Source organism: Eutrigla gurnardus (assembly GCF_963514095.1).
Source record: "Eutrigla gurnardus genome assembly, chromosome: 19".
Taxonomy (NCBI): Eukaryota; Metazoa; Chordata; class Actinopteri; order Perciformes; family Triglidae; genus Eutrigla; species Eutrigla gurnardus.
Window position 1 is genome coordinate 12,755,394 of NC_139930.1, and position 26,789 is coordinate 12,782,182.

General features: G+C 41.7%; 3 protein-coding genes across 4 annotated transcripts; 2 read left to right on the forward strand and 1 right to left on the reverse strand.

Moving 5' to 3' along the window:
* Nucleotides 1-570: 570 nt before the first annotated feature.
* On the forward strand, nucleotides 571-10,873 carry sgsm1b (small G protein signaling modulator 1b; the record flags this gene model as incomplete). 2 transcript variants are annotated; one of them, XM_084034895.1, is made up of 25 exons in its annotated part: nucleotides 571-701; nucleotides 814-857; nucleotides 2,367-2,442; nucleotides 2,833-2,995; nucleotides 3,164-3,316; nucleotides 3,419-3,486; nucleotides 3,595-3,737; nucleotides 3,831-3,962; nucleotides 4,085-4,209; nucleotides 4,292-4,359; nucleotides 4,450-4,613; nucleotides 4,707-4,836; nucleotides 5,235-5,361; nucleotides 5,442-5,506; nucleotides 5,614-5,759; nucleotides 5,860-5,988; nucleotides 6,088-6,261; nucleotides 6,416-6,484; nucleotides 6,655-7,848; nucleotides 7,930-8,054; nucleotides 8,136-8,218; nucleotides 8,309-8,418; nucleotides 8,498-8,594; nucleotides 8,690-8,857; nucleotides 9,012-10,873. In XM_084034895.1, 25 exons carry the CDS (start codon nucleotides 695-697, stop codon nucleotides 9,098-9,100), a joined length of 3,849 nt encoding a protein of 1,282 aa, XP_083891021.1. In that variant the 3' UTR covers nucleotides 9,101-10,873. The 2 variants fall into 2 exon arrangements, with proteins under 2 accessions (XP_083891021.1, XP_083891020.1); XM_084034894.1 differs by lacking the exon at nucleotides 571-701 and having other exon boundaries at nucleotides 795-857.
* Nucleotides 10,874-11,522: 649 nt separating this feature from the next.
* srsf9 (serine and arginine rich splicing factor 9) lies at nucleotides 11,523-16,491 on the reverse strand. Its single transcript, XM_084034904.1, has 4 exons — nucleotides 14,982-16,491; nucleotides 14,541-14,794; nucleotides 12,496-12,668; nucleotides 11,523-12,407 (listed from the first exon to the last, which is right to left on the reverse strand). The coding sequence occupies exons 1-4, from the start codon at nucleotides 15,137-15,139 to the stop codon at nucleotides 12,180-12,182; spliced, it is 813 nt and encodes a 270-aa protein (XP_083891030.1). The 5' UTR covers nucleotides 15,140-16,491; the 3' UTR covers nucleotides 11,523-12,179.
* Nucleotides 16,492-18,151: 1,660 nt separating this feature from the next.
* prodha (proline dehydrogenase (oxidase) 1a) lies at nucleotides 18,152-26,632 on the forward strand. The gene is made up of 14 exons (XM_084034897.1): nucleotides 18,152-18,536; nucleotides 18,727-18,935; nucleotides 20,227-20,261; nucleotides 20,774-20,923; nucleotides 21,097-21,161; nucleotides 21,387-21,503; nucleotides 21,629-21,708; nucleotides 21,823-21,904; nucleotides 22,980-23,072; nucleotides 23,278-23,424; nucleotides 23,748-23,923; nucleotides 24,004-24,102; nucleotides 24,319-24,407; nucleotides 25,059-26,632. Exons 1-14 carry the CDS (start codon nucleotides 18,201-18,203, stop codon nucleotides 25,247-25,249), a joined length of 1,869 nt encoding a protein of 622 aa, XP_083891023.1. The 5' UTR covers nucleotides 18,152-18,200; the 3' UTR covers nucleotides 25,250-26,632.
* The last annotated feature ends 157 nt before the right edge of the window (nucleotides 26,633-26,789 follow it).

The window sequence follows — 26,789 nt, forward strand, 5'->3', positions numbered from 1 at the left end:
TAAGGATGTAGGCCTTTGTGATCAATAATGAGCAGGACTGACAATTATATGGTATTGTTGGATTTTAATTATCAATGTGATGAAGACATTTGATTTATCTCACATTTAGTTTAATTATATGCCCATTATGAATATTCTACAATATAATGACACAATATAACATATAGACGTCACATGGTATTACACTATACCTTATAAGAATAAACAAGATAATAAGATGACCTGACTATATTGTGGGGAGATTGTATGCGAATGCATTATATAATGTTCCCTGTTATTCTCTTAACTTTCTGTGGTGTAATTATGATAATTAATTTAATGAGGCCTTGATTCATTCGGCTCATTAACGTTACTATCATATGTGTAAATCAGGATCTGTAGCTTGTATGGATTGTGTAATTTTTTTAAAAATGAAACACCAAAACAATCCAAACACAAGTAAACAGGCGCGCGTCCAGGGAGCGCAGGGTACGTGTAGGTGTCGGCGTCGCATGGCTTAATGTATGGGCTACTGTGACTTTAAAGGGGTGTTGGTTCGCGGAGAGGTAACAGATAGGTTTAATTTCATCGCCGAGAACACATCGCACATCCCGGAGCCTCTCCGCCTCTGAACCCGCGTTGTCTCCACCGCGTCCAAGAAGACATTCTCCCAGGAAAAGCCGTGCGTCGCAGCCGCTACACCCTTCCCGGAGCGATGGGAGGTAGGGCCTATACCGCCGCCGTTATTATTTTCCTGTCGTGAGCACTGTCATCATTGATTTCCCCACACAGGCGATCTGATCAGCATATTCATCATGTTTTCTCCCGTGACAGAGGCCGAGACGCGTCAGAAATTGCTGCGCAATGTGAAGAAAGAGGTTCGTCGCGTTTTGATTTTCTTTCTCGCGTAATCACAGTTGATGTTTAGTGGCGCTGTATGTGTGTATGTGTGTGTGTGTATGTATGTGTCCGTGTGTTCATCGGGTGTGAGCCACGACTACGCCACAGGCCTGTGTATCCACAAAACTGACCGTTTATTATAATAAAAAAAGGGTTGCAATTAGGCTGCCAATAAAAGGCCATGTTTTGGACTGCTGACATACTGGCGTAAGATGATTGTGATGATGGTGATGGCGATGGTGATGATGACAGTGGTGATGATGATGGTGGTGGTGATGATTTTGTATCAGGTGTGGGGGAAAAAAACACATCTAAGAAGTCGTGCACATATTTATTTGTTTCTATTCGTGGAGAACAGTTTTCTTATATCTTATATATATATAGAAATCATGGTTGGCATTAGTTTCACTGGCATATTTGTGTTCAATTAAATGCAAGTCCAACCCAAGCATGATAATTATTCCTGAATTATCAGCCATTTGGATATTAATCTCCATGGAAATGAAATATGTTACACCTCAGAGTCTTCCAAAACTGCTCAGGGACTCCACCAGTCCCTCGGGGGGAGAGAGAAAACAGGATGTTTTATTCATTCCCGAGGAAAGACGGGTGCTTCCATTCTTATCGTGTCCATGCTCCCCCTCACCTGTGACTCATTGCCTCTCAAACATCCATGTCTCTGGAGCGAGACCCTGCAGCAAGGAGGGGATTCAAAACACAGCATCCAACAATAGCAATAATGGATTCATATCGTCGTGCATCTGCAATGATGTGATTCTGGACTCGTGTTTGAACAATAAGTGGGGACGTAAATGTGAAGAAGATGCTCATCATAATTATGACAGGACTATTAGAGTACACATTTTTCTCATTCTACTGCACTGCACTGTTGTTACATTGCTTATCAAAACACATACGTGACATTTTCCTACATTTGCTACAAGCAATGCTCACTTCAGTCAAATTTCAACCTTGGAAATGCTATTCATTGATGATGATGATGAGGATGATGATCATGCCAACAGGAATGACAACAAACCATATAAAAGAGCTGACATTTTGCCTTAAAAAGAAGCCTTTATGTTAGAAACATGTTATTAGGATGTGTTTAAGTGTAAGAAAGAGTGTGACTCGTATAGGAATGGAGGATATTTTGGCCCCTGTTTCATCGTGACACCGTTCTCCCTCTTCATGAAGGTGCCTTACTTAATGCACGTGTTATGGTTTTGAAAGAATCCACTCTTTGTGGTGCTCGTAGATGCAGGTGTGCATGCCAGAGGGTATGTAGCGAGCCAGACGGATGAGTAAACAATAAATGAATAATTTGGCCTGTATGTTATTCGCATGAATGTGTTTGTGGTTTGCTCATCATTTACCGCTCGTAACTTATTATCATTGCTGTCTGTTGTGCTTCGTGTTTGGACTCCCTGTCACCTTATGCAACGGTGTCAAACAGATTGTCCTCATCCTGTACCTTTCTCTCTTAGGTGAAACAAATTATGGAGGAGGCAGTAACGAGGAAATTTGTGCACGCAGACAGCAGCCACATCATATCCTTCTGCGGTAAATGTGTTTTGTGATTACATTGCACAATAAGCCATCTTTCTCTGGCAGGGTACAAAATGCACGGTAGACACTCAAGGCTTTTTTCCCCATTAGTTGCAATATTTGAAAGAAACTTGAGAATGGGTATCATAGACTAAAGAGAGATTTGAGAAAGTAAATAAGAGAGACTGTCATTTTGCACATTTTAGTATTCCTACTTGTGCCACTTTATTATTTTTTTAAATATTAAGGCTTGAGACTTTCACAAAAAGGAAATGCTCTCATGAGATAAAAACAATAATCAAGGGCAAGTATAAACAGTCAACATTTAGGAGACAAATCATGAATGACTTTAATTCAAAAACCAAACCAAATATCGGCTGCTGCTCTATGTGTTTGTGTGTGCAGCTGTGGTGGAGGCCTGCATGCTTCACGGACTGAAGCGACGTATTGCCGGCCTGCTGTGCAGTAACAAGGTCGCAGCGCTCTTTATGAAGGCGGCAAAAAGCTTTTCGCCCGCCGAGGAACTCTGCCACAAGGTCCAGGAGCTGGAACAAGTCATCGAAAACAGGTGAGACGTTAACCTCCGCCTGTGAGAGCTTAGTGACATGACATTTTTATTTGCTTCTTTTCTATTCTACTCTCCCATTTAGGTTCTCCTTTGGTGTCCCTTATGCCTTTTCCACTCTCGCAACCTATACAGACCTCTCATATGTCAGATTTATTTTCCGTTTTTCAGCAAGCAGAACAATTCTTCACTGAGTAATGACCGCAGTCGGCAATCCAAGTTGGGCAACCTCCCTCCTCAGGCACTGAAACACCTGTGGATCCGGACTGCACTGATGGAGAAGCTCCTGGACAAGATCGTCCTGTACTTAGTGGAGAACAGCGGGTATTTATACATCATTCAATGCAATTCTAAGCTACCGACTACAGAATATTATATCATTTAGTATTTCTCTTTAAGGACTGATTTACTGATCTTTTTCCGCAGTGCCTTCTACGAGAAAGAAGCCATGCTGATGGATCCTGTGGATGGACCAATTCTTGCATCTCTTTTGGGTATTTATAAACCACACCGACATAAACATGGACCACACTGAAACTCTATATTACTTATATTATTCTGAACCTAAAAGTAAGGAATTACTGATGAACCTTGTTCTACAGTCGGCCCTTGTGCTCTGGAGTACACCAAAGTAAAGACCGCAGACCATTTCTGGACAGACCCATCTGCTGACGAGCTCGTGCAGCGGCATCGCATCCACAGTGGCCACTGCCGGCAGGATTCCCCCTCCAGACGGCCGGCCCTGGTTAGACAGTGAAGACTTCACTGATTTGAATCCAATAGGCAGCCATAAACTACTGTGTGTAATACGTCTGATGTCTTCCTGTCCTTGTACCAGATCCAGAAGAGACAGTCCAGTGGCAGCATGGATGATCGCCCTCTCATGTGGGTGAGGGATTACGTCGAATCACTCCACCAAAACTCCAGAGCCACACTTCTGTTTGGGAAGAACAATGTCCTGGTGCAGCCGGTGTGTGTTTTTTCTTTTTTCTTGTGTTTTTTCTAACACAATCCTTCAAGACAGGCTCGATGGATGCATCTGTTATAGATGCAGACGTGTTGTGATTTTAAAGCTCTTGCTTGTGTCTGCAGAGAGATGACATGGAGGCCATCCCAGGCTACCTCTCTCTACATCAAACTGCAGACCTCATGACATTGAAATGGACACCCAATCAGCTGATGAATGGCAACGTGGGGGAGCTAGATTCAGAGAAAAGGTTTGGCCTTTCTAGAAACAATCTATTAAATCGTTTTTCAATAGATGACTTGATGGTTCCTATTTTCTCATCCTTCTTCCAGTGTTTATTGGGATTATGCGATGACAATTCGCCTGGAGGAGATTGTGTATCTCCACTGTCATCAGCAAGGTACAGTAATCCCCTTATAATGTTTTAATTGCCCAAAGTAGGAGTTTTAGGAGTTATTCATCCTGTGACTTCTTGTGTTCATTTCTCCAGTGAACAGTGGGGGGACGGTAGTTTTGGTGAGCCAGGATGGGATCCAGAGACCTCCTCTACATTTCCCCAAAGGAGGCCACCTCCTCCAGTTCCTGACCTGCCTGGAGACCGGCCTGCTGCCTCACGGACAGCTGGACCCACCGCTCTGGAATCAGAGGGGAAAGGTCAGCGTGAACAGAGGATAGTAAAATACATCTGTAGCCTCTTATTTTTTAATACATTTTGCAATAATCTGTGTCAAAATGTTTCATTCCCAGGGAAAAGTTTTTCCCAAACTGCGAAAAAGGAGTCCACACGGCTCATGTGATTCTGTATCTGATAAGGAAGATGATGAAGCAACCGATTATGTGTTTCGGATCCTCTTTCCTGGCAATCAGATGGAGTTCAGTAAGTGTCTTTAATCTTCCTGCTCTGCCTCCCCGAACTAATCTAATAAAACATCATCAGAGAATACATTTACGATGGCATTACTCTCTTAATACTGATTTACAGATTAGACTGTTTCAGTTGAGATAAATCTGTTTTCCCCTAGGCATATATTATTATTTGTATACATCTTTGTAATTAATTTCTATATTTTAAATTTACCGTGTCCAATTCACATTAATCTGTCTTCCACATCTTCATCTCCATCCTTGGGCTTGTTTTCTTCATTTTTTAAGTCTTTTTTAATTATTTGCAGACGTGCACTTTTATGTCTAAATCTATTGGAATTCCACCTGGTTTTACTTGCCTATGATGATGATAGTAGGAACGGTAATGATAAGGCCTATCATGCTGTGCAGTGGCCCTGGAGCTGATGGACCAGGGTGTGAACTTGTGGCAACCGACGCCCAGAAAGTCCTCGTGCTCCTCCTGCTCACAGAATGGCTCCTTGGATGGCTCCCTGCCTAATGGCTGTAATCAGGAGAGGTAAGTATTTCCGAGTTGGATGGACTCAAATATCAATTCAGATGAATCCAGTTAAATTTGTTGTGTTCCTTTCCTACCAGGGCTCCCTTAAAGCTCCTCTGTGACACCATGAAGTACCAGATCATCTCCCGTGCTTTCTATGGATGTGAGTACAGACAACACTCCATATGCTTTGATTTATTGGGACATAATTCAATCCCCAATTAAGCAACAGTTCTTGCCAATATGAAAAGTTTTATCATTCTTTTCCAGGGCTTGCATACTGCCGTCACCTGTCCACAGTTCGTACGCATCTTTCCGCTCTGGTCAACACCACCATAGTTGTCCCCGATATGCCCAATACTGCCCAAGGGGGCCTCTCTGTGGAGGTCTGGGGCCGGTTCCTCAAGGACAGCTCTGTAAGATTCACACCGAAACACCAGGTTTTTAATTCATGACAACATTAAAGGGTTATTCAAATGGTGTACATTGATAAATACCACTGTTAATCTTGTTCAGGCATATGAGGAAGAGGAGATTCACAGACTTGTATATTTTGGCGGCGTGGCTCCGTCACTACGCAAGGAGGTCTGGCCCTTCCTGTTGGGACACTACCAGTTTACCATGACTGAGAAATGCCGACTCGAGGTATTTCTATGTGCTGTCGTACTGTATGATTACGTAAAGTACTCATATATACCATGGGGGCACGTGACAGTCTTTGCTCACGCAAGGATGCCGTTTCAGATCGATGAGCAGATGCGGACGATGTACGAACAGACCATGAAGGAGTGGCAGGGCTGTGAGACCATAGTCCGTCAGCGGGAGAGAGAAAAACACGCCGAGGCCATCGCCAGATGTTCGTCCGGAGCCAGTGTGGAAACAGGGCCAGTGCAGCGGGACTCCACCATCAGTACAGATGCAAGTTTGACCTTTTGTCATCAAATGTGCTGCATTATGTAACCATCATCAACAAAACATGGAAGAGGGAACTGTTGACATTATTATGAGGACAATTCCAAGCGAGTTGGCTGATCTGCTTTTTGTGTCTTGTGTGAATCTTTCTCCACTCCAGTCGTCTCTAAGTAGCAGCTCAGATCCACAGAATGCCCCCTCACAGAGTGAATCCAGCAGCAGTGCACAGGTAATTTATCATGGCAGTCACAACAGCAATGAAAGTGATTTTCTCATGTAAAACGTGTCAGCCCACGTATATAGTTAACTTTAATATATCTCCACTTTCCAAAGCATCCCATAACTTTTAGATTGATGTCCATGTCTTCAGCATGTTCAGCACTTTTCTTTGGTTACCAGATATTTGGATCGGTGGAGGCAGTGGATCAGATTGAGGTTGAGTCGAGTGCTGAGGAAAGAGAAGTACAGCATGGTAGTCCACCGAAGGACATCACAAGTGGTACCGCAGACACCCAACAACTTCCCTCAGGCAGCCTCTCCTCCCCAGGTCTGTCAAATCCACATCCAGGTTCAGAGAATAGCCCTCTTGTAACAGAGTCGGCTGCAACCTCTCAGGGGTCAAAGGAAGCATCAGAAGTCGTTCATGAGAAAACTACAACTGGATCACAGCCAGGAGGGGAGGAGGTAATGGACCCGGTAGCCAAGGACGAGGTTTCAGAGACAAAGATGGAGACCGTTTCAGAAGGTGAGACGGTTAAGGACTGTGGAATCAAGTCACAAGAGACATCTGAATCAGAGGAAAAACCCCAAGTGGAAGAAAAAAACATAACAACAAATGAGAAATCTGAAGATTTGAAAGCTGTCGACACAAATATGAATTTAAGAAGTGTTCCAGAGAGCACGAATGTTCTGACGCTAGAAAGAGAGATTCATAATGAATATTTCCAAGCACCTCCACTCGGGCAGACCTTGACTTTTCAAGCACACAAGAAAAAAAATCTGGAAATCGAGCCGTTATGTCCGGAGAGCGGGAAAAAGCCAGAGAGTCCCGAAAAGCCTGAAACTACTCCGGAAAAAAAGGCCTGTGCCACAGAGTCGACGAGAAGGGATGCTGAAGCGACGGTTTGTGACTTGGCTGAAATCAAAAAAGACAAAGCTGCAGAAATCCCGTTTGAGAAGCCTGGTTCTAATTCACCTGTCAGACAAGTGCTGAACGCTCTCCAGTCAGCATCGAGAGGCAGCCTTTCAATACCGCCCCACTCCCGGCAGTCTCCGGACACGGCCGATTCAGACGACTCTCCATCTGCCCTGGAAATGGAGGACATTCCTGCGGGGACGTGTGTGACCTCTGAGGATATCAAGTCCAGGCCTTTGGCGGGTCTCGCTGCTCCTCCTTTCTCCTTTGCGCAAAGAGAGAAGATGGCATCGGAGCACCTTGTCCTGGATCACCATCTGGACACCAGTCCTGAGGGCACGGACCTGGGCCTTTCTGAAGAGGAGCCCGAGATGGAAAATGTGCTCGCTGAAGCGGAGCCTGCAGAGGTGGGAGGAGACGCCAAACGTGACCAACCCTCAGGAGAACAATCCTATTCTGTAAGTTATGCATGAAATATAGACACACTTCATTATTGATCATAAGCTCAACAAAATGAATCATTATTTATTTTTTTACAGCAAGAAACACTGGACGTGTACTTGATCAATTTACATCGAATTGACAAAGATGTCAGACGTTGCGACCGAGCATATTGGTACTTCACTCCTGAGAACCTGGAGAAGCTGCGTAACATCATGTGCAGGTAATGTGCCGCCGCGCTAAATATCTCTGACGTTTCGTCTCCGGCCAAAACAATAAAATCTGAAAATGTTTTTTTTTGCAGTTACGTGTGGCAGCATCTCGATACAGGTTATGTCCAGGGCATGTGTGATCTGCTGGCTCCTCTACTGGTTATTCTGGATGATGGTGAGTAACACTAATGCAAACTCAGTATGGATTTTGCTTAAATGCACATAAATGGCTCATAGTCACTTTTTGTGTGCTTGTGCTTCCCAGAGGTCATGGCATTCAGCTGCTTCACTGAACTAATGAAGAGGATGAACCATAATTTTCCTCACGGAGGTGCTATGGACTCTCACTTTGCCAATATGCGTTCTCTTATCCAGGTTTGTGCATAGACGACGCGCGTGTGCATGCATATAAACACAAAAGCCTATGTCTTGATGATGACATTTTGATTAATAGATCCTGGATTCTGAGCTGTTTGAGCTGATGCAGCAGAACGGAGACTACACTCACTTCTACTTCTGTTATCGTTGGTTTCTACTCGACTTCAAAAGAGGTGATGGCTTGAATCATCCATGAAAAGAGAATTTAGCATTTTAACATAATGTGATACTGAATGTAATCTGATTAACTTCTGTTGATGTTACGCAGAGATGGTGTATGATGACGTGTATTCCGTGTGGGAAACGATCTGGGCAGCCAAGTACACGTCCTCTGAGCACTTTGTGCTCTTCATCGCTCTGGCACTTGTGGAGATGTATAGAGACATCATCCTAGAAAATAACATGGACTTCACAGACATCATCAAGTTCTTTAATGGTGAGCTGAGATAAGGGAAATGTAAAAAATGCTAAACTATGGTGGAAACAGTGTTCGCCAATCACCTTCCAAATTAAAACGACCACTCACTGAGTTTTAAGGCGATAAAAATCATTCATATTCCTAAACAATGGTCTTCACATTCTTTTCTCAGAAATGGCAGAGCGGCACAACGTCCCCCAGGTCCTGATGATGGCCCGAGACTTGGTCAACAAAGTGCAGACCCTCATAGAAAACAAGTGATGCTACTGTTCCACTGCTGCTCCCGTGTTTCGTTGCGCTACATTGTTTCAAGATACAAGACACAACCACGTAATAGTCATGTGTTCAAGAGGAAAAGGAATAAATGTTAATGAAATGCACTGATTGGTGAGTACTGAAAAGACAACTGGGCCGTTATTCAGAGACAACTTCTTTTCCAGTTGCTCCTCTCTATATTCAGGAGATGCAAATATGGGCAGTGCTTTTATTTTGAAAGTGTTATTGTTTACCTCGTGAATGTACCCTTGTTGATAACGCTTCAGGATGTTATTTATTTTGCCTTAAAATTGAGCTATTTTTTCAGGGATACAGCAACCAAATTCGTCATGGTATTGTTCTTGTTATACCTGCCACACATCTCACGATGCACTTGAATATATTTTCAATATCATTTTTTTTATTTTCGCTGAAATTGTAGCTACCATGGATTTAACATCTCGTGATGCACTTGAATATATTTTCAGTAACAATATGTGGCATCATTAGATGATTTGGTTTTGTTTACATCAGAGAGGGCAGTGTACGAGTAGTATGTGTGATTTGCTTCTCAGTAGCCATTTTGAGGACCAGTTGCCGGCTTCTCCGAGGCTTGATGGTCCTCACCTGGTGTCAGCTGGCAGTCCAGCATGATCTGCATATAGTTTGCATATACAGTACGGTATCACCCATTCTTCTGGTTCTCATACGTTGTTCTCCTCCTCTATTTGACTTCTATGCATTGAGTAACTTTTATTTCCATGCAGTGATGGGTTCTCGCCACTGGTTCAAACGCAGAGACCACGTTTCTCTCGCCTCAAATAACACAAAGCTGCTCGGGCTGAAGAATTTGTTTTCTCACTTCAGAAAGCCAGTACGCCACTAAACTTTTGCCTGTCTTGCCCTGCCGATCGTGGTTGCCTAGTGCACTTTTTTCTCAGCTACATTTTGTTTCCTGTAAAGCTAGTGTGAACCCAGAAAGCAGCACCCTGATGGGTTTATCTCTTTCATGGATTCATTTGAAAGAGTAGTCTACTCGTGCCCAGATTTGCTGAATTTTATTTGGTGCTCTCTTTTTTGGCTGTATTGATCACTAGATTTACAATTGTACACCTCCTTCTCACAGTTTCTGCTCATTGTACTGTATTTGAGCTACATGTGGATTTTATCTTTTTGAAGTCCTCATCGGGTTTTCACAGTCTAGTAAGCACCAGAAGGTCAAGTTATTACATAAAAGGGTCAGTGGTAGCTAGTATGTAGCCGTGCAGATCCTTTTGGGTTTATGTGCGTAGATTTACACCATCTTCTGCTGAGATTCTAATACAGAGGAGGTGAATGGAATGACATTTGTTCAGCTGAAAATCAACATATATTAGAATTAGAATTAAAAATGTAATTTAGGGCTTAATAAGGTCTGTGAATCCAGGTGTATAAAATTATAAAATCTCAGCAGATACATCTGAAATGATCTACACGGTTAGATACCAGCCAGTTAAAAAAAAATTATTAATGGTGCCACTCACAGTTGCAAAAACACACCCATGTTTGGTCCACTGTGGCTTAAATACCAGTGCTTCGATATCACTGCTAATGTGTCTCCATATGATCTTATAAAACATGCCTGAGTATTGCTGTTTGTGTATTGCTGTGTTTGTTGTCAGAAGATTTACTGTATACAACGTATTTAAATAGAAACCAAGCAAGGACATATTTATTAAATGCAATACAATGTCTGTATATGGGCTTTATCTGATAATGATGAACAGAAAGATAAAAATATGCCATTGGAAATAAATAGATTTTTATTTTTTGTGTGTCTTCTCAAATTGTCACCAGGTATAATTAATTTATTGCGTATTAAAAATATTATATTTTGCAATCCATGTGCCTCATGTTCATTTTCACACCTTCACACTTACATGCTTACTTTCTGTTTTGTTTCTAACTGTATTTCCTTTTCTTCCTGCTATTAATGGCAGAGCTTGGAGACAACAGTCATCCGTGCAAAAACACATAGTTTAGCTGAAGAACATGATGCTTTAAGAAAGCTTAGAAATTATCTGGCAGAACACAGAGGGACACAGTTAACATATTCAGAGTTTCAGCAAAACCTGCTTTCTGGAATACACCCCAGATATATGGGCAAGAAGGTAAACGTTATGATGCAGTATGTCTCAATTGGATGTATACTGCATGGAAACAGCTGCTATTTTACAAAAACTAAAAATGCATATTGGGTTTGGAATGTAGCAAAAGTGTCAGCTGTGAAAACAGCTTCCTTACATCCAGCACTGGATGTACCAACATTGAGGACATTTGTTCAACCAGAAGTTCAACATCTGCTTCAACCTTTGAGATTTCACTTTAGTTCACCTCAATAAATCAAACAATAATCTATTAAAACCATGAGGACAATACATGAAACGGTAAAAGTTTGCATTTTATTGGTAAACAAAGAGATGCATACAAATACAGACCTACAGGCCACCTCGGTCAGAGATTCACATTCAAACAAAATAATCTGACAGGTGAGGCTCACAGTCAACATGTCACTACTCTAAAAGGCTCACTAATTGTACATGTATGAATAGGACTATGATATTGATTAGCATCACAGGCTCTTCGATTGGCAAAAAATGCAACACACAATAAGGAAAATCTTGTCAAAATTTAAGAAGCTGTTTGACATTTAGCCTGACAGCTGCAGGATTGTGTAATCTGTTTTGGCCAATAAACTAACATTTCCATCAAGGTTTGATATCACAACCCCGGATTTCTTTATAAAAGAAACCTTGAATATGTTATATGGAAATCAAATACAATTACCTCACTAAGAAAATTAAAAAAATAAACAATCCCGATTCCAGGTAACACATATGGGTGTTTAGAGAACAAGGGAAATCATATTTAAGGCTGTGGGGAGGAAGAGGGTGTTGAGGTGATGACGACCATGGAATGCATGTAGGAAGAAATAACGATGACGACGAACAATGACGAATAGTGATTATCTCACGAGGGGGCTTGTGGTTAAAAAAAATTTATTAAAAAACATTTCCCCCAATTTCTCCAGAAATGGCAGGCCTTTCTATCGGTAATGACGCGGCGGTGGGCTATGGTGCTGTGGAGGGTGCCTTCTGGGGGGTGGACTATGGCGCGACATAGCATGGCGTGGAGGCGATTGGTAGCGTGGAGGGGGAGATCCTCTGTTTTGGAAGGGGGGGGAATAGCGACCTCTGGATCTGGAGCGGGAACGCGACCGATTATAGTTGGGAGTGCCCCTCTCCTCATAGACGCGAATGTACGCAGTCTCACCCTACAAAAAAGAAAAAAATACATGTATTTGTCGTTTTCCCCATCTGATGGCAATGGGACAATTAAATCTCAGCATCATGGGAACTCACTTGATGTGAGCGGAACTCGGTCCGATCCAGTCTGCGCAATGCATACTCCATATCCTCTCTACGGAGGAATTCCACCACGCCTTCTCCATCACGCTGCACATCTGCAAAACAAACGTCTCCTGCCTCGCGCATGTGATCCTTCAGATCCTGCCAGCTCCCAGTTGGCGGCAACCCTGGAATGGGGAAAACACTAAATGCACTTCCTTGCTTTGAATTACCTGCCAATTTCAAATCATCGCAGGGACAGGTTCTTCTTTCAAAGTGTCAACCTTTTGAGGTTAAACAACACCTTTATTAACAGGTTGACTAAACAGCAATTACTGGGTGGATGTTTTGATGAATACCAATAGCTTCATACCATCCCATAGTGTTGGGCATCCATCAATCTTGCTTTAGTATGATTGGTCAAGTCAGGCAAATATATAAACATACTTCTATAATCACAAGATAAATGTTGCTTACAAATTAGCCTAATTAATGATAGACAATGACAAAATGACACCTACCAGTCACGACAGTCAGTGTTTGGGTTTATGCTGCAAACATGACCAGTATCAGTTTACCGTTTCCTTTTTCATGACTCAAGGAGGTGACTTGACCTGATCCAATTAGTCCCCTTGACCTCGGATCCGCAATGGGACAGAGACATATCTGCCTACAAATCATGACATCCTCTACCAGTCCCTTGTCCTCCAGTCCGCCATGAGAGAGAGACATATCTGCCTATGACTCATGATGTTTTCTACTATTCCCTTGTCCTTCAGTCCGGCCTGAGAGAATAACATATCTGACTACGAATCATGAGGTCTTCTAGTCCCTTGTCCTCCAGTCCGCCACGAGAGAGCGAAAAATATCTGCCTGTGACTCATGACATCCTCTACTAGTCCCTTGTCCTCCAGTCCGCCATGAGAGAGAGAGAAACATATCTGCCTATGAATCATGATGTCTTCTAGTCCCTTGTCCTCCAGTCCGCCATGAGAGAGAAACATATCTGCCTACGAATCATGATGTCTTCTAGTCCCTTGTCCTCCAGTCCACCACGAGAGCGAAAAATATCTGCCTGTGACTCATGACATCCTCTACTAGTCCCTTGTCCTCCAGTCCGCCATGAGAGAGAGAGAGAAACATAAATGCCTATGGCTCATGATGTCTTGTACTAGTCCCTTGTCCTCCAGTCCGCCATGAGAGAGCAAGACATATCTGCCTATGACTCATGTTTTCTGCTAGTCCATTGTCCTCCAGTCCGCCATGAGAGAAACATATCTGCCTACAACTCATGATGGCTTCCACTAGTCCCTTGTCCTCCAGTCCGCCATGAGAGAAACATCTGCCTATGACTCATGATGTCTTCTATTAGTCCTTTGTCCTCCAGTCTGGCATGAGAGAGAACCAGAACCATATCTGCCTATGACTCAAGATGTCTTCTACTAGTTCCTTGTCCTCCAGTCCGCCATGAGAGAGCAAGACATATCTGCCTATGACTCATGTTTTCTGCTAGTCCATTGTCCTCCAGTCCGCCATGAGAGAGAAACATATCTCCCTACGACTCATGATGTCTTCCACTAGTCCCTTGTCCTCCAGTCCGCCATGAGAGAGTGAAACATATATGCCTACGACTCATGATGACTTCTACAAGTTCCTTGTCCCCCAGTCGGCCGTGAGAGAAACATATCTGCCTACAACTCATGATGGCTTCCACTAGTCCCTTATCCTTCAGTCCGCCATGAGAGAAAATCATATCTACAGTCTACATGTCTTCTACAAGTCCCTTTTCCTCCAGTCCGCCATGAGAGAGAACTAGACCCATATCTGCCTATGACTCGTGATGTCTTCTACTAGTCCCTTGTCCTCCAGTCTGCCATGAGATAGGGAACCAGAAGCATATCTGCATATGACTCGTGATGTCTTCTACTAGTCCCTTGATCTCCAGTCCGCCATGAATGAGAGAAACATCTGCCTACGACTCTTACGTCCACAGTTCTACCAATTCCTTTGACCTCCAGGTGGCGCGAAAGAGATCAAAATATGCACTGACGTCCACCTACCAGTCACTATGACCCGGAATTCAGATCTTCGAGTTGGAGGTCCAAATCTTCCCCTAGGTCCTCCTCCACCTCCTCCTCCGCCGCCTCCTCCTCCTCCTCCTCCTCCACCACCATCACCACCACCTCCTCCTCCTCCCCCTCCTCCACCTCCCATGGGACCAAATTTAGCCCCAGAAGATCGAGGATACTCCACACGGAGCTTGGAGTCTCCATATCCATATCCATTCCTTCCATAGACAGCATCATCCGCATCCCTAAGAGAAGAGGGCAAAGAACTCCTTACCAAAGTACGCTTGTTTGACTAGCGGACATAAACTTGGAATTGCCGTCTCCATTTATTCCCTGTTGCCAGTCACTGGAGATGATATTATACCCTATAAACTTAAGGTATCCAACAGGGGATATGTGATTCGACTTGCCAAAACCATCCCTAAAACTCACCGTGGGTCTTCAAATCGGACGAAGGCAAAAGGGATAGTGCCTCTGTTGTTCTTCAATTCAATGTCACGGATTTTGCCATATTTGTAGAAGAGATCCTCAATGTCTCTTTCCTGGACATCCACAGGAAGATTCCCCACATAGATTCGTCCGTCCGACATGGTAGTTGAGTGAGTGGCACTGCTGACACAGAATGGGGGTACCTGCAGACTTTAAGATCACTTTTTGTTTTCACAAATAGCTGTTGAAGAGGTCCATATCCTAATCCTAGTTCCAATCCGAAACGTAGTCCTTCTCCGTTGAATTCCTTAATTTAGACAATTAAACGCTAAAGGAGGATGCAGCCATTCATAAATGATGAGCTCAAGACAAGTGGCAAAACACACGAATCCAAGCCTGAAAACTTTAAAAACACAGGTTAATGAAACTCCTACAAGCTTAATGAACAGTTCGTTTTATACTGCCTAAAAGTATGCACCTCGCTTACACCTGCTTGAATACAATGTGCGCCCTTCAGTAGGTGTGTGCGTGTGTGTGTGCGTGTGTGTGTGTAGACAAGAATAGGTACAGATGGTTGATGAATTGAAGGAAAATCCAACATATTTTTGATGGCCCTAACATTTCCCATACGTTGACAATTGGGTTGAGCTCTGGTGATTGCAAAAGCCCTTGCAAATGATTCATCTCGTTTTGATACATTAAGCCATAGGGAAGCATCTGCTTTTGTTGTGGTACTCAACTAATTTATTCAGGTATTATCTTCAATTTGTCACCCGTGTGTATTTACTTTACTTGATATACATCCCTTCAATGCAGGTAGATGTTTATATAAATAAACAAATTATGGACCATGGATCATTTTATGTGTAATTCGCGTACACCTTCAAAAAATGTACAATACAATGCAACACAACACCAAACTATGTCCTTACACATTAACAAACACATGAGGACAAACACACACACAGGGCTGGTTTACTGCATTACAATGAAAGGCAGCAAAAGACCGTGGTTGCCAAGAATTAACCTTTGCCGTAGTCGCAAACTGTGTTGAGGCCACGGCTAAACTAGCCAGCAGGAGCCTAGCTAGGTTTAGCTAGCGCCGGTTAAACACGATAAGCTGCTCCTTAGAGGTTTTTACAACGTAGATCCTTAGTATGCAACCATGCAATAGAACATATTTTAATTGAATGGTTCAGCTTGACATTTGTGTGATAAAAGTGTAGGTTTAAGACGTGTTATGTAGTCCATTAATTACGACACAACATCAGTCTCTTTGTTGATAATGTAAGGTCGGCTAGTCGGGCTAACTAGTCTGTTTCAGCCAAAATGCACCAATATTTCTCACACTCGAAGAAACATCTATTTTAGCAGTACACATCAAATGCATCCAGTACCCAACACGTTAATTATCAAAAGGGGAGATTACCTTTGAACACAAGTAAGAGTGCCTTCTTTCCTAGATGTAATGCTAACAGACTTGGCACGCTATGCGCCTGCTTCCCTGTTAGCTAGCTAGCTAGCAGCATAAGCAACGGATTAGCAAGCGGCTGTGTGACTTCTTCTACTTCAATTTCCGGCAGACAGTAGTGAGGGTTAGCGCATTGCTGCCTCTCGCCGGAAATAAAAGGAACATGTTACTCCTAATGATGCCATAAAAAAAGTAGGTTCTTCGCTATATCCAAACACAGTTATACATTGTAAATATCAATCACACATCTCAGAGGCCACAGCAACTCATTTTGGACAAACTGCTGGACATTATTGACAATGCCACCCCCCAGAGCCTGTTCAGGGGAAGGCTGCTCCTTCCCAAGTGTAGGACCAACAGACTCAAGAACTCCTTTGTCCCTCATGTCATCATACTCTCCAACTCCTCACTGGGGGGAGGAGGAAATAGGGTTAAGAGGACAGAAGGGAAGGAGTGGTAGCCGCTCACTGTGCAATTAATAATTAATAATCTACTCATACATACCTGGACACTCTTCTTCTTTTCTTGTGCAATAACTTAATCCACCACTTAAGTGCAATAATTTAATTTAATTTAACTGCTAATTGCCGCTAATGTCATTTATCCTATGTACAAAAAACACAATGCCATATAAGGTCCTATATATTTTATCTCTATTTTTTTATATTTATCTGCTATACAGTTCTCTACACTTAACTTATTTTTTTATTTTACTTGTATTCTTATCTCTACTTTATATATATTGAGTTAAGAGTTTATTGTTTAATGTATATTATTTACCTTCTATATTTATTATAATATATATACGTTTTGTAAGCTGCTGGAAACCCAATTTCCTTGCGGGAGTCATCCCAAAGGGATCAATAAAGATGAAAAAGAGAAAGTCTATGTCTAAGTCTCTATTTCATTAAAAAATGGCCTCTGTAGTGTATCTGGATGACAGTGACCTGCCAGTCATGATTCCATTCAATCAATCACAAATGCTTCTTCTACCACTGAAAACACAAGATGCTCCGTGCTCTATTCTAATTGTCTCCTGCACATTCTCACAGTTTTTTTGTCCCAGAACCCCCAAGTCCTTCACTTTGACCTTGTGTCGGCTACTTCATGCTGTTCTTAGTTCTCTCTGGACATTTCAGAGATTAGGTCTCTGGGTGGGTTGTTATACAACCAATTACATAATACTTGTTCAAGACATTGCTTCATGAGGAATCTGCTCACTGGGAAACACACAATTCAAAATTGTGTTTAATACTAAAAACGTACAGTAATATAGTGTTGTAATCATTACATTGCTAAAGTGATATGTAATGTAATGCAATATGTATAAATAAAAATGTGATTATTAAAGATTTGCTTACTGTCAGACAGTCAGATTGATGCAACCGACACCACTATTTGAAACAAACAGCTAACAATTTGTGAAGAGAGCTAATGTGACAGAGGATGTGGGTAAATGAGCCATAACGTCGCATATGAAACTGTAATCTCACTGTGGTTTACTTTGCAAGGGTGTTTTCGACTCGCGCGAGAACGCGCACTAGCAGTCATACGCGCACACGCGACGCTAAGCAACGTGCGATGACTGCGTTCAAGCCAGTGATGTAAGCGATGTAACATGTGAGGTACCGCCCCGCGAGACGACTTCAACTGGCGAGCGCGCGCTCCCCCTGGCAGCTCCATATAAATAGACGCTACGGCGAAGTGTGGCCGCTGCTCGTCGTTGCGTTGAGAACGGGAGGGGAAAAAACATGTCGTACACAAAGTTTGTAGCAGGTCTTGTTAGGTTAAACCCGGGCAACGTCGGGAAAATACGCGTATCGCCTGGAAGATGTCGGTCAACGGTGGCATCCACCAAGAGCCAAGAGGAGAAAGATCAGCAGATAGATGGCTACACCGTGGTGGAGGCGTCGCCGGTGGAGCTCATCAGCGAGACCAAAAATGTCCCAAACGCGTTGGATAAAATCCACGTTGACTTTGAGAACACGGAAGAAGCCTACAAAAGCAAGGATAACATTGAGCTGCTCCGAAGTCTGCTGGTCTTCAAGCTTTGCACAATTGACGTCCTCGTTGAAAAGAACAAAGAGGTGAGTTCATTTTGTTCAAAAGTTCCAGTTAACAACAACAAAAAGTACTTTTCAATGTTTGTGGAGGCAACTTGTAAGTGTATAACCGCGTAATAATTAAGTGAATACTACTTGGTGCTATATTCTAATAACTAAATTCTAATTAACTGAACTGTGGTTAACTGAAATACAACTTATTGTTATCTTTCAGTTGATGGATCTGACAAAGAAGGTGTTCGGTAAGTGGATGTTTGAGAAGATGATGAAAATGACCTTCTATGGTCAGTTTGTGGCAGGAGAAGACCACAACTCCATCAAGCCTTTAATTCAGAAGAATCAGGCCTTCGGTGTGGGGGCAGTTCTGGACTACAGCGTTGAAGAGGACTTGACTCAAGAAGAGGCAGAGAAGAAGGAAATGGAGTAAGTCATGTTTATGCCTGATAGCAGGAGTTTAGTGAAGGCGACAAATGTAGGCTACTTTCTTGTTAGGATTACCTGTTCACATAGAGTGAAATGTTTTACTGACGCTTTAAACCAAGCACATTTAATCGGTTTCCAATATCTATATTTGGACACATTTGCACTGGTGTAAGAGACTTATGTAACATGCAAAACTTGTTGAGCCAAGTCTATTTATGTAGCCTGTATCACATGCTCTCAAGACTAGGTACGCCTAAAAAGCAAACTCCAGGAAACTGGATGAAACACTGCACAGGCCAGTGCCATAAATAGTTTAACTCAAGTAATAAATGTAAAGTCATGATAAAAAAACAACAAATACAATTAACAGTGCATTTATAGCAAACTCAATTCCCATAAACAACAAATAGATATTACATGAAAAGTAGTAGGAAGAAGTGTTCACATTTCTAGTCCTTCCTCTTCTCTTTAACTCCACAATCATCAAATAAATACGCCATACGTATCTCTCTCTGTCTCTCTCAAAATAATAATTTGACCCCTTTATTAACATACGGAACAAAGTGTCTAAAACATGAATAATAAAACTATTGTTTGATGTGACTCAATTCTTATCTTATCACTTCAGTTCTAACCTCCATTATGTTTCTTATCAAATTAATATGAGTCACATGTGTTTCCTCAACATAAACAAGACTGTAATCAAAACCAGATAATGCCTGTCCTTTATTGGTTGGCTAGGAAAGCTCCCTCTCCTGTGATTGGTCGAGCTGGGGGGTTGTAGCATACTGAAACGCCTGCCAGCCTTTTAGAGTAATGTGCCGGATTCCTTTGTGAGGCACACACAAGGAGTCCGGTGTTATGCAATGTTCTGGCATCAACCCAGGATGTCCTCAATAGGCCCAAAAAACATCAACAAATATCGAGACTCTCCTTTGAAAGAAAAAAAATGGTTACTCCCTACAAAGAAGCTAACACTCGTGTCACAACACGTCTTTAAGAGAGGATCATCATCATAACTGCATTTAAAAGGTCACAACAAATGATATCTCTTTCCTCTACAAAGAGATGTTTTTCTGTCTTTTTCCTTCTTCAAAAATACTCACTGACACACTGTCCCACTGAGTAACTGATTTGGAACAACGTGAATGACATGAGAAGTTAAAAAACAGAAAACGTAGATGAAATAATCTCTTTTTTTTTCTTTTTTGTTGTGCAGGAAAGTGAACAGTCTGAGTCAGATGCAACGTTTGCCATTCTATTCTGATGCCAATCCTTTCTTCTTTTTCAGTGCATGTGTTTCTGTAGCAGAGAAAGAACATCCAGGTTTGTATATATCTTGAAAATAACTGATTTATTGAATGTAATGTAGTGTGCTGTTCAATTTCAGAATGTGTTGCGCAATCAGACACGGCATGCTTTAAAGAACTGCTCTACAGTTAGCCGGCAGAAATACAGGTTTCATTTGATACTCAGTTACTTCAGCATGGGCTGGAAGCAACACTAACCAAGTGTTGCTGTTTGTATGTCTAGTCATGTGGTTTACCCTGGAGTGTACGGGTTATATTTAGGATTTAGTGGCATCTGAAAGGTCCAGTCCAGTGGGTAAAGTGAGAAGACACTTGCTGCATGTGACGTGGTTGATGATTGAAACTCAAGTATATCATTCACCATCCACTGCTTTCTCTGGTCTTATATTCAAATCTGATGTGATAACCAAGGTTGGTTTATCAGCAAGAAACATTCCTAAATACATATTCTTAGTATCACCAGCAATATTAGTGGTAGTAGTACTTGCTGAGTATTTTCTGAGTAACATTTCCTTCTTCTAACTCCAGATGCTGATCATCGTGAGAAGAAGTACAAGGCCCATCGTCAGTTTGGGGACAGACGCGGAGGCGTTACTAGTGCTCGGACGTACTTCTATGCCGATGAGTCCAAATGTGACAACCAAATGGAGACATTCATAAACTGCATTAGAGCCTCTGGTAAGTAGTTGCATGTGAATTGGCTTCTGAGGAAGCAATTATGAGATTATTATCATATTGGCTATCAGAAAATGTTTTATTTGCACTATAAATGATAGTGTTGAATTACACCTGTTAAAATGGGTGGAGAGTTATACAACATGGAGTAGCATAATATGTCTCATTAATTTCAGGGGGAGCCTCAGTAGATGGATTTTCTGCCATCAAAATGACTGCTCTTGGACGTCCACAGTTCCTTGTAAGTTTTTATTTTAATATTAACTGAAAGATAATTTATTTATTTTTATATCATCATTTATATACAAGGTGTGAATGTTATTGATGGGCAACAACAGGGCTTCTAGATCTTAACATTTATTACAGGGTAATGTAATGTAAAATACTGTCCACCTAACCTCATCACAGTATGATTCAAATGCAGTATTGGAATTTGATCATCATCAGCTGTTCTGTGTTTGAACAGCTCCAGTTTTCAGAAGTCCTGGTCAAATGGAGACGGTTCTTTAACGTCCTCGCAGCACAACAGGGGAAATCTGAAATGATGGTTTTGGAACAAAAGCTGGAGATGGAACAGCTCAAGGTGTGTCAGTCTACTACAGGTTCATCCTTTACTGGTGTCCTCATTTTTGGTTGTTTGTAAGATCTTTTGTGAAAACACTGATAAGCTGCAATATGTTTTTTAATCTTCTAAATATTTCTTTGTAGGAAAGTTTGACTAAGATGGGTGTTGGAGCCGTGGGTGACATAGAGAACTTGCTAACTGGAGAGAAGCTGGGTTTGTCGGGGTAAGATGGTCACACATTATTACAATGACAACATATACTTCACATTATTACTTGTATTAATTCTGTATTGTGTTAACATATTTTAACATATATTTTCTCACATCTGATTGCTAGAACGATAGACCTACTGGACTGGAACAGTTTAATAAACGATACAACAAAAATGTCCAATCTACTTATGGTGCCAAACCTTGAGGTGAGTCCCGGAAATATTTGGTCGTGTGCCCAGACTCTGAAACGGGAAAGGGAAATAAATGCACAGTTGGTGGCCCATGCAAGTGGTCCTCAGTTTAAATCAGTGTGGGGATTTCCTCTAATCTGTACACTGTCTTGTGTAATGGAGACAGAAGGACTTAATATCATCTTCTAAAGGGTGCCCTTTTGCTCCCAGGCGTGATGCAGCATTCAATAACAGAAACTTCTGTTTTGGTTATGGAGGAAAAGTGCAACATACTTCCTGAACTTCCCATTTCAGACCCCTACATTTTATGGATAAATGTAACTATACAGATAATGTTCTTATAAACAAATATAATAGTGATAAATTAATTAGTAAATAGATTTTAAGCAAGAAAACAGTGACTTTTTCCCCCACATTAGAACATGTGGGAACAAGTTGTCGATCCAAGTCTTGTTTGCACAAGAAATGGAACTTCTCCCCACAAGATAAGTACTCACTAGTGGCAATAGCATATCTTCAAGTAAACATTTGTTCTGTTGACCTGAAAAATAATCTCATTTGGAACATGTGTACTTTGCACATTTCTTCAGAGTTTGGATAAGTCCAGTAATATTGCACATGTGACTGTATCCAGTGAGAAAAAGGACACTGGAGAAAATGGCTGAGGCATTCTAGCTGCTCTCACCCCCACACCCACCACCCTGCCCTGTCTGTCACATACTGATAGCATATGTGGCTTTTTCCTGGTCATGAAGATGGCTTATGCCAAAGTAGTTGATGTTTTTTTTGAGAGGCTTCATAGCAATCCGGGTACTGGTACACCATCCGTGGAGTCTGACTGTGTCTGAGGCCCCGAGGCTGAATATATTAACAATCTGGCATTTTTGTAGATGTCTGGCTAGTGTTTGTTGTCGTTCTTGTTTTTGGTTTTTCTTCCTGTGTTTGTTTGCTTGTTTGTTTTGTTTGTTTGTCTCCTGTATTGGTTTTGTGTGTTTTTTTTGTGTACTTGTTTGTTGTGGTGATTTTGGAATGAATTTTGAATATTATAAGAAATATAATAAGGGATGTTTTTTTTTGTTTTGTTGTGCAGACAGGCCAATTGGAACCATTGTTGAACACGTTTACAGCCGAGGAGGAGAGGCAGATGAAGAGGATGCTACAGAGAGTGGATGTTCTGGCCAAGGTAAAGATGCCACAACAAATGAATGTGCATCTAGTAAACAATTACAATACAACAACATAGAAATCAAAATGAAAGCGATTGCAATCAAACCTGGTTCAAGCAAATCAAATAAATCTGAACTGTATAGTTTGCTGAAGTGAAGAACCCCTGTTTGTGTCGCACATTAATGACGAGTTAATACCCTTCGTCTGTCTGCACCATGCAGCACGCCGTGGAGAATGGGGTGAGGCTGATGGTGGACGCAGAGCAGACGTACTTTCAACCAGCTATCAGCAGACTAACCCTGGAAATGCAGAGGAGATTCAACAGAGAAAAACCAACCATTTTCAACACGTACCAGTGTTACCTCAAGGTGAGACCAAGACCCTCATTACAGCTCAACACGACCACTTTCACTCTTCATTATTCTGGAAATCCCGATTGCTTGTCTCAACTGTGAAACCAAAACAACATTCTTAGTCACATTATTTTTTGTTGTTGCTACTAAATATACAATATGGTTAAAAAAGCCTAAACAGTTATTTTGTTTGTTTACAATAGCATCCCCCTGTACAGTAACCACAGTATCAGTAAAGCTGTAATATGAAGTTATCACAGGGGGCTCTCGCAATGTCATTATTCGGGAAAATTTGTTTGACACATTTACCATTTTAATCTTGTTTGTGATACTTTCAGGAAGCCTATGATAACGTCACTGTGGATATTGAGCTGTCACGACGGGAGGGCTGGTACTTTGGTGCCAAACTGGTTCGTGGAGCCTACATGTACCAAGAGAGAGACAGGGCCAAAGAGATTGGCTACGAAGACCCGATAAACCCGGACTATGAGGCCACTAACAGGATGTATCACAAGTAAGATTTTTTATCAAGGCCATTTGTGGCTCAGCTAGAAGATGCCTGGATTTTCACCATCTGCTTTGATGTTTGTCCAGGTGTTTGGAGTATGTGCTGGAGGAGATCGACCACAGGAGGAAAGCAAATATCATGGTTGCGACGCACAACGAGGAGACAGTGAAATTTACCCTCGAACAGTACGTTCTGTTTGAGCAAACTCAAAAGCCGTAAAGCCCTTGTTCATAAAGGATTAGTCCCTAATGGTTTCAACTAATGCCTAGGTTGTTGTGCTGAGTGAAATTGTGTCATTTGTCAACCTTCCAAAGCAATTAGGATTTACAGAATGAGATTGGCAAATCAGTAATCGAATACACTCTTATGTAACCGCTCTTTAACGCTTTTTTTTTTTTCAGGATGAATGAGATGGGCCTCTCACCCGCGGAGAATAAGGTTTACTTTGGACAGCTGCTGGGGATGTGTGACCAGATCAGCTTCCCACTCGGTATGTTGAACTCAAATACTTAAAGTAAACAGTTATGGAATCACAGAGGCTTACGTCACACAGTCACATGGTCATGTACATGTTCCACCCGAGTGTAGCCCCTACACACGTCAGCTAGTCAACACTCAGCCGGCTACTGAACTTAAAATGGTTGATAGATATTTTGGGAACAAATAACTCCAGGTTCTCAATGTCCGAACTGTTACACAATATTACGTCAGTCTGGCTCAGCAGAGACTTTCAGTTTGAACAGAAACACGTCACTACTCAGATAGGGGTTAGGGTGCACACATTTACAAAAACAGTTTTTGACCCTGTCATGCGATATACGGAAGACTAACAACAGACGTGCCAATGTGAAGGGCACTGAGCTTTCGTTTCTAAAGATGTGTTGCAATTTCAACGATCGTGCAGTGATCTGGTGATCAGTTGTTCAAGTAGAGTGGTTTGTTAAAGCCCATGAATAGTGATGTTAATGCTGCAGCAGCCCTGACCTTTATCCACTAGTTAAACATAAGGACTGGTTTGACCTTGTCCTATCACTTGATATGTAATATCAAAAACCCATTTTTAGATATCAGCCCCCCCCCCCTTAAGCAGCACTTAATGATGTGGACATTGATGGTAAACGTGTCTCCTTGTTGAAAACAGGTCAAGCAGGTTTCCCGGTCTACAAGTACGTTCCATATGGACCCGTCAATGAGGTCATTCCTTATCTGTCTCGCCGTGCTCAAGAGAACCGTGGCTTCATGAAGGGATCCCAGAGAGAGCGTAGCCTCTTGTGGACGGAGCTGAAACGCAGGGTGCTAGGTGGACAGATGTTCTACAAACCTGTCTACTGAGGACTGAATATCACCTGCAGCATCTCTGTTATCATTCCACAGTTGTTTCTCCTAAGTGTAGAGGGGGATTACTATCCTTCGTCGGCTAAGCTGCACAGTGTGAAGGAACATTTTGCAGTTCTAATGACGTGTGTGTCATATGGTTTGGAGATTCATTTTGCTTATAGCATTATATTTAAAATAGAAGTCCATAATGACACACTGTCGAGATGTTTGTGCTGCCCCATTGACAAGTGATGATTGATATTGGTCTTTAAATCAGAATTAGTTTATTGAACTCAAAACGTGGCCTCTGAACATTGATCCTCCATTACATAAAGCATGGATTTATTCAGGAGAGTCTAAGAGAAGAATATAGCGAACTAATGGTTACCAAAGGGGGCATACTTGTCTTGTGCTTTTTTAACTGTAAAAGACACTCTTTAGGTCCGAGAGGATTGTACATTATTTTAGAATATTTATTGCTGGTGTCACTGTATAAATCTACTTATACAAATAATTTGATTATCATTGTACAGCGTAGGGATTTTTACTATATAAAAATGGCAGCAAATGTTGCATCACAAATCATATGTTCCTCTTTTTGATCACTCAAAACTGAAAGACTCTGCTTCTGATTGTGAACTGTCATAGTTCATGTGCTTTAAAAATGAGGAAATGAGCCAACTACCTGTGCAAACTCCTTTTTCAGTCTTCTGAGTGGAATGAAGCTGTAGAGAGACTCAGTCTGATCCATTTCAGGGGATTATTAGTGCCTTGTGTCCTATTTGACATGTGCCAGATGGTCAGAAGTCAAGAGCATTGTCTGTTTGTCAAACAACAGCAATAGATGTCAAACCAGAACAACAGAAACTATGCAGAAAACTGCTGTTAGTACTCCACGAACACCTGCACGGATGCGTAAACTGCATAAGAAGAGAGCTGCCTATGAGGTTAATTGGTTTTTGAAGAGCCATTGAATCTGGTGTAAGTTGTGTTGCCTTGTCTTCTGAAAGATTGTGGTTGATTGAATGAAAGTCATGGAAAATGTGTTGAAATGGACTGGAAATGAATACTGTAAAATGTTCTTTTTAAAAGTCCTAAAGCAAATGTTAATGCAAACAAAATACGTGCTGCCTTTGTTAGTGGAACGTAGAGTTTGTGTGATTTAAGCTCAATGTTTGAACATGGAATGTTGATTTTAGAAAAGCTGGAATGAATTAGGCGTTGTGTTAACGTGGGTGTTTGGTTTTATTTGAATGTTTTGCTGATGTTTTTCCTTTCTTTTGTGTTTGGTTTCCTCAGCACCATATATATATGTATGTATAGCTATACCATATCTTGTACATTTGTAAAATATATGTAATCATTTAACACAATAAAATACAGCAAGCATTAAACCAGGATCGTGTTTTGGATGTTGGAAGTGCACATTTACTTAAACAACCCTGAGCTGCAAATATATTGAGTCATTGGGGAGGATTTTTGAAAACACATATGAATGATTTTAAGACTAAATCTTGAAGTCCTTCAAAATGCAGCTTCTGCTATCGTAGGCAGC

Coding starts and splice junctions, on each gene's coding strand:
- srsf9 (XM_084034904.1), bottom strand. CDS start 15,139: ATGTCGGACGGACGAATCTATGTGGGGAATCTTCCTGTGGATGTCCAG. Junction 14,795..14,981: donor GTCCGATTTGAAGACCCACG/GTGAGTTTTAGG, acceptor CTCTTCTCTTAG/GGATGCGGATGATGCTGTCT. Junction 12,408..12,495: donor CCGAGTTCCGCTCACATCAA/GTGAGTTCCCAT, acceptor TCTTTTTTGTAG/GGTGAGACTGCGTACATTCG.
- prodha (XM_084034897.1), top strand. CDS start 18,201: ATGTCGTACACAAAGTTTGTAGCAGGTCTTGTTAGGTTAAACCCGGGC. Junction 21,162..21,386: donor TTGGACGTCCACAGTTCCTT/GTAAGTTTTTAT, acceptor GTGTTTGAACAG/CTCCAGTTTTCAGAAGTCCT. Junction 23,425..23,747: donor CGTACCAGTGTTACCTCAAG/GTGAGACCAAGA, acceptor TGATACTTTCAG/GAAGCCTATGATAACGTCAC.